The sequence below is a fragment of the Ahaetulla prasina genome, chromosome 1 (assembly GCF_028640845.1).
Source record: "Ahaetulla prasina isolate Xishuangbanna chromosome 1, ASM2864084v1, whole genome shotgun sequence".
In the NCBI taxonomy this organism is placed as follows: Eukaryota; Metazoa; Chordata; class Lepidosauria; order Squamata; family Colubridae; genus Ahaetulla; species Ahaetulla prasina.
Genome location: NC_080539.1, coordinates 79,635,390 through 79,647,636, shown reverse-complemented (window position 1 = coordinate 79,647,636; position 12,247 = coordinate 79,635,390). Strand labels below are relative to the sequence as shown.

General features: G+C 35.4%; 1 protein-coding gene across 6 annotated transcripts in view; it reads right to left on the bottom strand.

The window, feature by feature from the left end:
- Nucleotides 1-12,247, bottom strand: part of CEP170 (centrosomal protein 170) — a 90,419-nt gene that overhangs the window by 58,185 nt on the left and 19,987 nt on the right. For all 6 annotated transcript variants that reach the window (XM_058165545.1, XM_058165542.1, XM_058165541.1 and 3 more), the window contains exons 2-7: nucleotides 10,855-10,999; nucleotides 8,268-8,357; nucleotides 5,919-5,997; nucleotides 4,442-4,500; nucleotides 3,849-4,011; nucleotides 2,019-2,153 (exon numbers count right to left, since the gene is read on the bottom strand). In XM_058165545.1, coding sequence (XP_058021528.1) covers nucleotides 2,019-2,153; nucleotides 3,849-4,011; nucleotides 4,442-4,500; nucleotides 5,919-5,997; nucleotides 8,268-8,357; nucleotides 10,855-10,959 — 631 coding nt within the window. In that variant the 5' untranslated portion in view covers nucleotides 10,960-10,999. The remainder of the gene's footprint in view (nucleotides 1-2,018; nucleotides 2,154-3,848; nucleotides 4,012-4,441; nucleotides 4,501-5,918; nucleotides 5,998-8,267; nucleotides 8,358-10,854; nucleotides 11,000-12,247) is intronic.

Sequence of the window (12,247 nt, the reverse complement as noted above, 5' to 3'; positions counted from 1 at the left end):
GAGCGGTAGAAAGTTAGTCATAACAACATTCTGTATTCAAGGACATCCTGCGTCTGATGGAGACTGCCTGAAGATTGTATCCAATTGAATGTGAAGAGTTGATTGGACAATGTGATGATGAATTTGTGGGTGTGGGGCAGGGCTGTGAACTGTCAACTGGGTGTGGAAAACTGGAAGCTTTCAGTTTCGGGTTTTCCCAGCTGTGTCAACATGACATCTCTAATAAATTGGAACTTTGAGGAATCTCAAGCCTCAGAGCTTTATTTCATTGGGAGTGTTCCTTGGAACCCTGACAAGTAGATTATTTTGGTCTTAGTTTGTAATGGGTTCCCAACAGTTGTTTGATGGCATTATAGAAATGGTTTCCCACTGTCTTCTTTCAGTACATTCAATCAATTTAGTGAACAGTTCCACAACTCTGAAGCACTACCTTTTTTTATTTTTTACTGATTCAATAGATAGGTTGATCAAAGTTATTTTAAAAACATTTAAATAAGTTATGTGCAGTTTTGTGTAGAGGTTGCTGAAGTAGCTCTGAATTTTTCAGATTATCGAACAGAGACCTATTTTGTTAACTGTCACAGAATTTCAGAATATTCCTGGAAAACAACTTTGGTATTTGTATTTACTTCTGAAATGCATACAATATCTCAATCCAATATTTAAAGTTTGAAATGAAAAACAAATAATATATTAACCTTTTAATAAAAATGATATGTCTCAAAAACCTTGTGTTCAGTCTAACAAGCTCCCAAAGTTTTAATATAAAAGAAGGATAAATTATTAAATAAATGGGTAGTAAACTATTTTAATTAATTTTAATAAGTATTATACGGAAATTAAAATTTAGTTCTGCTAGTCGCTTCCACTTTTGTCCAGGAATGTGACCTGAATACTATGTTAGATGTAATCCTTGTTCTAAAAAAGATTACATATCCCAAATAAAAGTAATAAAATTTTGAAAAGTCAGCTCATTTGCTATATTTTTATAATCAGAGAAAACCCCACTCCCTTTTAGCACTGCTGTGTTACCTAGCTGGATTAAGAAATGTCTGTAAGAAAACAACCAAGTTGAGAGGGCACCAAGATCTCCATGTGTAATAACTTCACCCATTCTGAGATTATAAACAGATATCTCTTTTTTCTATAACCCATCCTTTATTTGTAAGCACATCAATAAACACATAGAACTAAATATTTTTAATGCTAATTTACCATTCTTGATCTAAAATGTGTGGTTTGCTGGAGCTAGCACCAGTTCCATAGATACACTGCAAATAGCTACAAACGTTTTAACTGGATTGCAATTGGGCTGTTCCTAAATAGCATTAAGCTGTACTTGAACAACAATTTGCCAGAGAGATAAAGAAAAGCCTTAAGCCATCAAAACACCAGTCTTTATGCTTCTGTAACCTCTCCTTTGATATCAATCCTGATATTGCTTTCTAGTCTAAGCTGCAAACCTTCTAAGTGCTCCTCGATGCTGTTTTCATGCTTCAACATTTGTACTGAACTTCCTTGAAATGAGCTTGCTCCATCAAGCTGTGAATTGGAGCCAAGACATTGATTCAGCCCCCTTTTCTTTTGCTTCTCTCTCTTAACTCTATATTAAGTATGTGCTAAATTTATATCGCAAAGATTCTTGAACACATAATTTCCCTTCCTCTCCTTTTAGTTTCTCAAAAACAAAGGTGGGTCCTCTTTGAAGTCTTCCCATACTTTCCCCAACCTGCAGACTGAGCTGCCTCTTATCACGCTGTTGTCTAGGCAGTGGGTCTTCTTCCTGTGTTTCAAAGTCATTCCTACATGTTATCAGAATAATACAGAAATTAATAATCTACAATATACTGACCTTTTCTTCTCTTCTCTGAACCCGCATTGTTCCAATATACAAGAATTTTCATTTTAAATTATTAACTTAGAAGGAAGAGTAGTATACAATAAAATACAAACCTTACCACTTGCGAAAAGCATCTGGGAAAAAGTTACAGGAGGATTTACCTTCTGGATAACCTCACCTAAAACTACTATTTCTTGTGCTTTCTCTTCAGGTTTACCATCTTGTCTACAGCCATTCTGCTCTTCAGTCTCATCATCACCCCACCAAGATGGCTGCCCATATAATGGTGTACCTCGAGGCACTCCAGAAAGATCTAAATAAACAGAAAAACATTTTTCTATAAAACAACACATAGTAACAATACATAGTTCTGTCACAAGTACAGATATATTTTAAATCCTCTGATTCTTTCACTCAAGTATCTTTAAGGCGTACAATTTAAAACTGATGGCTATATTTATCTGCATAGGACTAATTGTCAGGCCTATATAAAACAGCCTATTTTAGGTATAAAGGTATAAGGGGTTCCTTTACTCCCTTTTTATATTTCTTAGCTAATCACTTCTTGTCAGCTACAGAAAAGAGGCTAATGTAATTCTTTAGCCGTAAGAGAATGCTAAACTGGTAATTTAGCACAGAATATTCATGCTTCATGCACTTACTTTCAAGAGCTATCAGCCTGACACTGTCACTGAATCACTGTCTTATGTATGTTCCTATAAGGCTTCTATCTTTCTTTAAATCAGGAGGGCCTTTTACCAAGTTCGCTTGGTTCGCCAGTTGCGTCCCTTTCTTGACCGGGATGCCTTATGCACGGTCACTCACGCTCTGGTTACGTCTCGGCTGGATTATTGCAATGGTCTCTACATGGGGCTGCCCTTGAGGTGCACCCGGAGGCTGCAGTTAGTCCAGAATGCAGCTGCGCGAGTGGTAATGGGAGCCGCTCGTGGCTCCCACGTAACACCACTGCTCCGTAGTTTGCACTGGCTTCCTGTAGTCTTTCGGGTGCGCTTCAAGATCCTGGTTACCACCTTTAAAGCGCTCCATGGCTTAGGACCCAGGTACTTACGAGACTGCCTGCTGTTACCTTATGCCTCCCATCGACCCGTACGCTCTCATAGAGAGGGCCTTCTCAGGGTGCCGTCCGCCAAACAATGTCGGCTGGCGGCCCCCAGGAGTAGGGCCTTCTCTGTGGGAGCACCGACGCTCTGGAACGAACTCCCCCCTGGCTTACGTCAAGTGCCTGATCTTCGGACCTTTCGTCGTGAGCTAAAAACATATTTATTCATTCAAGCAGGACTGGCATAAATAGTTGATTTTAAATTGGGGTTTTAGTAATATTTTAAATTTTTAAATTTTTTAAATTATCGGCCGTTTAGTAATAGTTCATTTTAAATTCTTTTAATTGTATATATTCTGTATTTTATTTTGGCTGTACACCGCCCTGAGTCCTTCGGGAGAAGGGCGGTATAAAAATTTAATAAAATAAAAATAAAATAAATAAAATAAATAAAATAAATAGCAGTACTTCAAAGTGCAAGAAAAATCATAAAACATTCTCAAATATACCTGTATTTTTATAAACCACACATTACTGAAAGTAGCAGAGAGATGTAAGAATCTGAAGTGCCTTTAATAAATTGGCTGAAAGTATAACAAATTATTTTTCATACATAGTAACTCTTGAATGCTGTTTACAGATCATCCTTATGGCCACAGTTGGGATGAAATTTTTTGCTAAATGCTGCAGACATTAAACAAGTCAACACACAACCAGACCCGATTTTATGTCCATTTTTTACCAAGGTTGTTAAGAGAATTACATTAAACGAATGTAGTTTTATATTGTTTTTGTACTATATTGTTTTTAGACTTTTAATATTGTTTTTTAATTGTCGTGAGCGACATACTCATGTATTTATGATGGGCAAGTATATTAATAAAAATAATCCATTAAATAAATATTCAGAATACTTTAAAGATTGTAGTTCTTATTTCATTCCCTCACCTGCTGATTTTTCTTCTGACTTGAGAGCATCAATTGCTTTGTGATGAATTTCAACAGTGCTGTCTTGTACTCTTGGTTCTGCAGTTTTGCCACTGCTTAGTTTTGCACCGTCTACCTCTGAGGATTTCTGAGATAATTGTAGCTGACTAGTAAACTTCTCATGCTGAAAAGTATACAAAATCAACCAGACAAAGCAAGAAAATATTAGGACATCTAAAAACATGTTGTTTAATACACTATCACAAAACTGATTAATATTTGATTCAAAAACAAACACATAAGTTCATTTGTCAGATGATCCATTTTTAGTAAACATATTTAGCTATAAATGTTCATACGTTCTGCAAAAGTTACAAAGTGACACTTCCATTTGGGAACCATATGTAAAACTGTTACACTTTATAACAAACTGCTATAATTTAAGCAATTCAAATTAAGTTTTAGCAGGGTGGTAACATCCATTTAACCTTTGCTCCATTCAAAGCAACAGTATTGGCAAGCACGTACAAATGGAGGCTGTCACTTAATGGGAGTCAGTCTTTAACTACAACATAGCGCAAGAAACAAAGTACATACGCATTTAATTTTTTTACCTTAAGTGCTTCTTCAGGCACTCTCAGCTCTCCTCTAACTACAGTGAAAAGATTGGTATGTATGACACGCTAAGGAAACTAGCGACTCTTGTCCAACTATTTCAGAAACTTGAAATTATTTTTAAACTCTACAAATCTAGAAGTTTTTGAGACATTCCAATTGTTTACAGTTTCAATATATAAGCAACATGGATAGAATTGTCCTTGAGAACTGTGTAAAGTCATGGATAGGTGTTTGGGGAAACATGTCTGCTGCAGCATCCCCATTGCTTCCTCTCTGATTCACAGAGTCTTTCTCCTGCCGCCTCCCCCTTAAATTCATATGTATACAATCCCCTCCTCTGCTTTTCATTTTTTGCAATTGGGCTGTATATCTCCCTCCCAGCTACTTATATTAAACAATTAAAATATCGTATCTGAAAGAGATATGCGCAATTATAAAATAGAAAAATATGGAAATATTTTTCTGTAGAGGATAACATTTCTATATATAAAAAAACTTTCAGTATAAAACATACGTTAAAAAAGGGAGGACAAAAAGGGAAGGGAGGACGAAAATGATAATCACTTATATGCTAATGAGCTTGATGGGAAAGACGCATGTTACTTGGCATTCCAGGGAGGAGATAATTTACAAGTGACAAAATATGGCATTGTCCAAGGGTAGGAAAAGGGACAGGAATTTTCCAGACACAAACACACACTGTTCTTCTCCAAATTACAATATTGCTTATTGTTACAGTACTTTTCAAATAAAATATTACATTGATTTCTTTATATACACTGGTCTTGGCATGTTCGTTTTCTCTCTCTCTCTTTCTCTCATCACATTTTGACATACTAAAAACAATTTATCTTTTTAAACATAAAATTTATCCTGCTGCTAGCAGTATCACGGCTTAATGTTCAATAATTTGGAAAATTATGAAAATTAATTAGCAATATAATTTAAAAGCATGCTTTCCCATTTTAAGCAAATCGAATCATATGCTATAATTAGCCAATTTGGACATGACAAAACATTTAGGTGAAATATAAGCCACATGTCTACTTAAAATGTTTTTGATATAATATATATGGAGGAACTTGATAGAAATATAAGTATTTAATCCAATGTAAAAGCTGCAACAAGAAATGCCAGAATTCACTCATTAGTTTACTCAAAATATCTAGTTTGGTTTCAGTTAATCTGAGCAACTGAAAAATTACCAGTTTATCCCTTTTCAGTATTCAAACAAATTACTAGCTAACTCTTACCTTGTAGCACTTTTAATTTCTGAAAAGCAGAGAAGCAAAACTATGTAATCTTTTTTAATTCTTATTTCTTTCTACATTGATAAAATTCAATTTGAGAATCCACAAACTTACTGTTTTGTACTTTTCTAATGTCATTTTATCAACAAGTTACAAAATTCAAATGAAATAAAATATTAAAATATATTTTTCTATTGTTGTGTTATTATTATGTTAAGGATATCATATCCAAATCTCAGTTTATCATCAAGTTTTAGGATGATGTATGTCTGTTCTGGAATCCGCACATCATTCACGAAAGTCTGGAGAAAAAAGAAAGCAAGAATGTTGTTGCTGGGGTAAAATTGGAAAAACAGATAATCCATGGCGAGTTTTAAGAGAAAGGTAGGGTATAAATCTAATAAATAAATAATATTAGAGTAATATATTTCTTGATGTTTTCCTTATTTTGGTAACAAAGTCAGCACAGCATATGATTATTCAAACAAGAAAACTGCATAAAAATATAAATATGTACAATACATACACATCACATTATTTCTTGTTAGGATAAGTAACATTACGCAAAGGGGGGGGAATTAATGAACATCCCCTCCTTTAAAAATCAGATAGGAATACAAATAGAAAATATACTTAAATTTTATTACCAACATCATTTACTATGCCTCTCTATACTTGCAAACTATCTTCGTTTTTACCAAGTACATACATCACTTCATAACTATGTTTAAGGATTGCAATATATCTCAGTATATCTCAGAATCAGCACATCTGAAGGAAAGTCAATTATCTTCCGTAATAAGTACCTCACTTTATTCACATTTATTTACAACATTTAAAGTAATATCAGTGAATATTCTACCAGCATGAGCTTCATAAGAAACTATAAATGTTTAAAGTTAAACCATAGAACTTTCATATTAAATCAGAAATGTTATGAACACTTGAATTCCAGTCTATTATATTCCGTCTCATGCGGTGGGTTAACTATAACATGTTTTTCTTTTTTAAACATGCATTCTAGCTTTTCGCTGAATATATTTTAAAACTGTTATTACTGAATGGCAGAAGACACTTTTGCTGAAAGCTCCAGAGTGAAGCAAAGAGTGAGCATGTAACTCTTTAGTGAAGGCCTAATTTTATATTATGCAATTCTACATTATTCCCTCACAAAGCAAGGCTTCCATTTATTCAACATCATATTATCCAGTCTAGTTTGCTTAGCAATGGATGCTAGTGCTGGGACAAGAGAGAAAAATTTCATTCTAAGTAGTTTTGTAATGGGGCTCAAAATTTAACTTGATGTATGCATGTTAATGTATACCAAAATACTAATATTTTCTGGTATTTGACTAGCTTTCAAATTATTTTTAAGTTTAATCTGTTAGTAACTAGTACAGGCTACCAATTTTAGTTTCATATATCTTCAAAAGATACTATGAAATTCTTCTAAAATAATCTCCAAACCTGGAAATCACCCCAACTATGGAAAACACCCCAACTATGTAACAAGAAAAAAAAACCATTTGCATATAGCTACATAGCAATTTGCAGGGGACACGGTGGCTCAGGGGCTAGGACGTTGAGCTTGTAGATCGAAAGGTCGGCAGCTCAGCGGTTCGAATCCCTAGTGCTGCCGTGTAACGGGGTGAGCTCCCGTCACTTGTCCCAGCTTCTGCCAACCTAGCAGTTTCGAAAGCACATAAAAATGCAAGTAGAAAAAATAGGGACCACCTTGGTGGGAAGGTAACAGCGTTCCGTGCGCCTTTGGCGTTGAGTCATGCCGGCCACATGATCATGGAGATGTCTTCGGACAGCGCTGGCTCTTCGGCTTTGAAACGGAGATGAGCACCGCCCCCTAGAGTCGGCAACCACTAGCACGTATGTGCGAGGGGAACCTTTACCTTTACCTTACATAGCAATTTATTTTATTTTGTTTTGTGCGTTCATGTCCATGTTCTCATGGCAATTGCCTAGACTAGTCCCTGCACTTTTCTTGGCAAGGGTTTTCAGAAATGTTTTTTTTTCCACCTCTTTCTCAGGGAGTGACTGGCCCAGGGTCACCTAGCTGGCTTTGTGCCTAAGGCAGGACTAGAACTCATGGTTTCCTGGTTTCTAGCAGAGTGCCTTCACCATTACACTAAAGTGGCTCTGACGTAACAAATATACAACTAAAAATAGTTGTTTTGAACCATCTAGTCAAGGGGTGTCAAACTCAATTTCACTGAGGACTGCATCAGGGTTATGTCTGACCTTGGGAGGCCAGGGTGTGTGTGGCCAGGGTGTGTAGCCAGCTCTACATCATTCGTATGGGGGGCTCTAGTGGTGGCCTGAGCACTCTGCCAGTGAAAACAGGCTCCCAAGCTCCATTTTTGGCTGTGATGGCTTCCTGCAACTCTCTGCCAGTGAAAATGAAGCTTGGGAAGGCCCTCGCGAGCTCCGTTTTTGCTGGCAGAGGCACTGTGGGCTGATCCTTTGTTGTTTCCATGGCAGCCCCACGGGCCAGATCTAAGCACCCCACCTTGAATTTGACACCCCTGATCTAGACTGAATAAAAACAAAATAAACTTACCCCATTTAGACTGCCTAAATCTTTCACCAAGTGTTCATCAGCAGAGGCGTCATAATTGATAACAGCATGTTGCTTATCCACACTACGTGACTGAAATATTTAGATGATACAATTTCTATATTAATTTATACATCTGAAGTAGCAAAAATTAATAACTGTAATCATTTCAGCAAAAGTAGTTCAAACTGAATTATTATATAACTACAAAATACACGGCACCATCATTGTGAAGAGCTGTTAATGTGTAAGAAGCCTGGAATCAACATTAAAATGAAGTACAAATGGATTTTTTCAAATAACACTACACTAATTTATATAAATCTGCTTTAGCACTTGAGATTTTTGCATAATATTGGGTGACTATCAGGAAATCCAGTAAAAGTGAATGGCCAAACTTGAATAGGAGAGTAATACTTACAGCTAATTCAATCACTCTTTATCTCTGTATTTTTCATAGAAACCTAATTAGTTATTCAAGAAAACTGCTAGAAGATAGCATTCTTTAAATAATGATCACTAGAGATTACAATGAAAAGGCTAACAAGAGGTCCCTTCTTCTATTCCCCAAACTATGTTGTTATATAAAAATAATATAAATAAATGTAATATCTAATAAACTATTACTAAAAGCTAGAAATAGTACATTCTGTTGAAGTTTATATAGAGAGTTTGCACTGCGGATCATTTAATTCCAAACAGAAATGTAAGAATTCACTCGATGCAACAAGAGGAACAAACATTTTTTTTTTAAAAAAGGCTTCATATTCATTAATGTAACATGCTAAAAAAGTAGCAGCAGATGTATACTGCTGCTACTTTTTGGGAAAATCTTTGGGAAAATCTAGATTTTCATATGAAAGAAATTGCATTCATATGAAAGAAAAATTTAGGTTTTCATATGAAAAAAATTGTCTGTATGCTGTATATGTTATAAGCAATAAAAATAAATTTTATTAAGGTCTAGCATTATATTTATTGGATTTGTATAGGCTTATAATCCCAATTATTTGGGATCAACAAAACAATAACCCTTATTTGGATGTTGCAATAAATCAGGGATGAACAATCAGGAGTCTTCTAGATATTTGGGGATATAAACTTCCACATTACTCTTTTGTAATGGTGATAGCTTGGATTGATATGAGTTGAATTCCAAAACATCAGGATGTTTACCTCTATGATCCTTTCTCATTAGTTTTGACCACTCACACACAGTTGTATTGCACAGTCATGCACATGCGCTGATTGTACATTCAAAAACTTGTAATTACTATTTGTAACATTCTATATTAAATTGATACTGTTGATATACAGAGGCTAGTAAATACCAAATGATTTGAAAAATGGACCTTATCTGCAATAACTGAGAAAAGATAATTTACTGTTTGGTGAATGGGTGCAGAATGAATATGTGGAAGTAATGAGTACCTCTCAATAATTTATACAAAAAAATAAAATGATGTTCACATTACACAATTCTAAAATAGCAAACTGTATAAATTTAAAACTACTTTATTCATGACAAGAGTTGAAAAACAAAGAAAATACCAATGCTTGGCACACCTCATACCGGGACACATTCCCCATCTCAAAATTTGTTAATAGGTTATGATCTCTTCAAATTTCTTTTTTTCTCTTTTATCTATTTAATCCATTAATCAATGTCCACCTTTTCTGATGTTCTCTTCTGCTTTCTGCCCCATCTCCTTCCATTATAACACAGCCTTTCAAATAAATCTGGATGTCACCAGTAACTTATATGCTTGAAGCTATGCTTTGTGATCTTGTGTATGGCTCATCAATGCCAATTTTGTGGAAAATAATCTATTGTTGTATTGTTACTAATAACAATGGCCCCAAATAGGATAAAAATATACACAATGGACTACAAAAATCTTGGATATCTGATCAAATATAACATGGAGAAATAACTGCTGAACTATAAAGGACAAACAGTTCTGGAGTTATTAAACTTGCTTGTTACCTCTTACCAGACCTGTACAAGCCTTTGTAAGATCACCAGAACATGCCTGCAAATCAAGCATTATGTTACTAGGTTACCAAATTTGTTAGCCCAATTTTAAGCTTTCCAATCTCAACTGACATCTAGAGTTTTACAGCTAACTTTTTAGAATAGCATTGTATACTTAACTGTCAATTTTAGTTCAAAGGTTCTCCAAAGCCAGTTGCAGCCTGATGAACTACTTTGTACAGCATTACAACCTTCTGTTAGTGATGCAACAAACTTGGTCAGATTTACGGAATTAATCACTATTTAATGTTACTTTTTAAAGCACAGCACTTTTGTTTATTAATACTGAGAAAATATTTTAGAATTTTATATTTTTTCTAACTTTCTCAATTCTTCTATTTCAGATATCAATGGGGAAAAAAATGAAATGAGGGAGCCAAAGGATGAAAATCTTTAGATGCCTGATATTTGTGGGATTCAAATGATTGCTAGAGGCTAAATAGGGAAAAGTAAACTACTTAATAGTTCAAAATAGACTCCTCAGAAAGTAGTATGCATTTAGTATATTACATCCAAGCCTTCGACATTTACTGCCTGGAGAACAGATAGAATTACCTGCAACATCAGCTCACAGTCATCTCGTCCAACAAAAATCATCTCTCGTGGCAGTCTGTGACGGGTGCCTCCACTGCTCACCAAAAACCAGGATGTTAAGCTCATTTTCTGCTTAGCTGATAAATCCTCACAAGGCTACGTCATCCTGCAATGAGAAGGGGAACATATTTTAGTTAACCTTACATTCTAGTTCCTAATGGTATTTTTTTTTTCTTAAACGTTGGGAATCCTTGCACTTTCCAGTGCCAGAAATTTTTATCAGGATTTGTTTCACAGACATTATTTTTCATACAGAAATGTATCACTATGTTTCCTGTATGTCACATACAGGTTTTAGTCACTGCTTCCAATGCACACATACCCCACACATACAACAGTGGATAGCTAATGAGAGGTAAGGAAAAAGAAGGTGTAGGAAGATCATGGGGAGGACTGGGCAAGCCAACCAGGCATACAACCAAAACAAAAGGAACCATTCTACTAAAAAGAAGTAAGGAAAAGGCAGGCACAAAACGATGGGGGAGGGATTGCCAGCCAGGAGCAGGAACATATATAGGCCATGTGTGAATGAAGAAGAAGAGTTCCAACTTTGCTCTACTCACTCTCTAAAACATCCTAAATTTGTTTCAGCCAGAAAAAAAACAAGGCATTCTGGGATTTTTTTTTGGCTGGACACCTACCCAGAATGGTCTGGCCAAACCTCCAAGCCCTGTTTGTTCTGTGCATGGAACATAACATGTTTTCTACTTCATGCATACCTCTGCTATCCTTGTAAACCTTCTCATCTCTGTTTTTCAGAATCTCAGTTCAACCCAACCATAGTTTTCTTAAAATGTCACTCTTCCATCATACAGTATATCTGTTCTGTAATTCATTCTTGATTGTCTTTCAATTATCAAACCACCTCAATGTACTTATTTTGTACTTGTTGCTCATTTTTGTATTCAGTCCAAATTCATTAAGGATCCATACATTCTTGGCCCCATTGTTTAATCACACATTCTTCTTAAATATCCCACCAACACTGTATTAAACTAACTTTTGGCTTCTTTTGATATTCCCAACTGTCATTCTATATAACAAAGAACACAACCACTGTTACTTCTTTTAATAAATACTAATTCCTTACAAAATGCCACGTGCTATCTACTATATTTTTATCACTTTATGGTACCTCTTTTCATTGTCCTATCTGCAATAAACATACTATGAAAGAATGGCCATGGAGGAAAAAAATGGACCCCCTTCAATGGAAAAGGGATAATTCCTTATATGGGCACTTTAGCAGCAGCTTGTTACTTAATAATAATAACAACAGAGTTGGAAGGGACCTTGGAGGCCTTCTAGTCCAACCCCCTGCCCAGGCAGGAAACCCTACACCTTTTCAGACAGA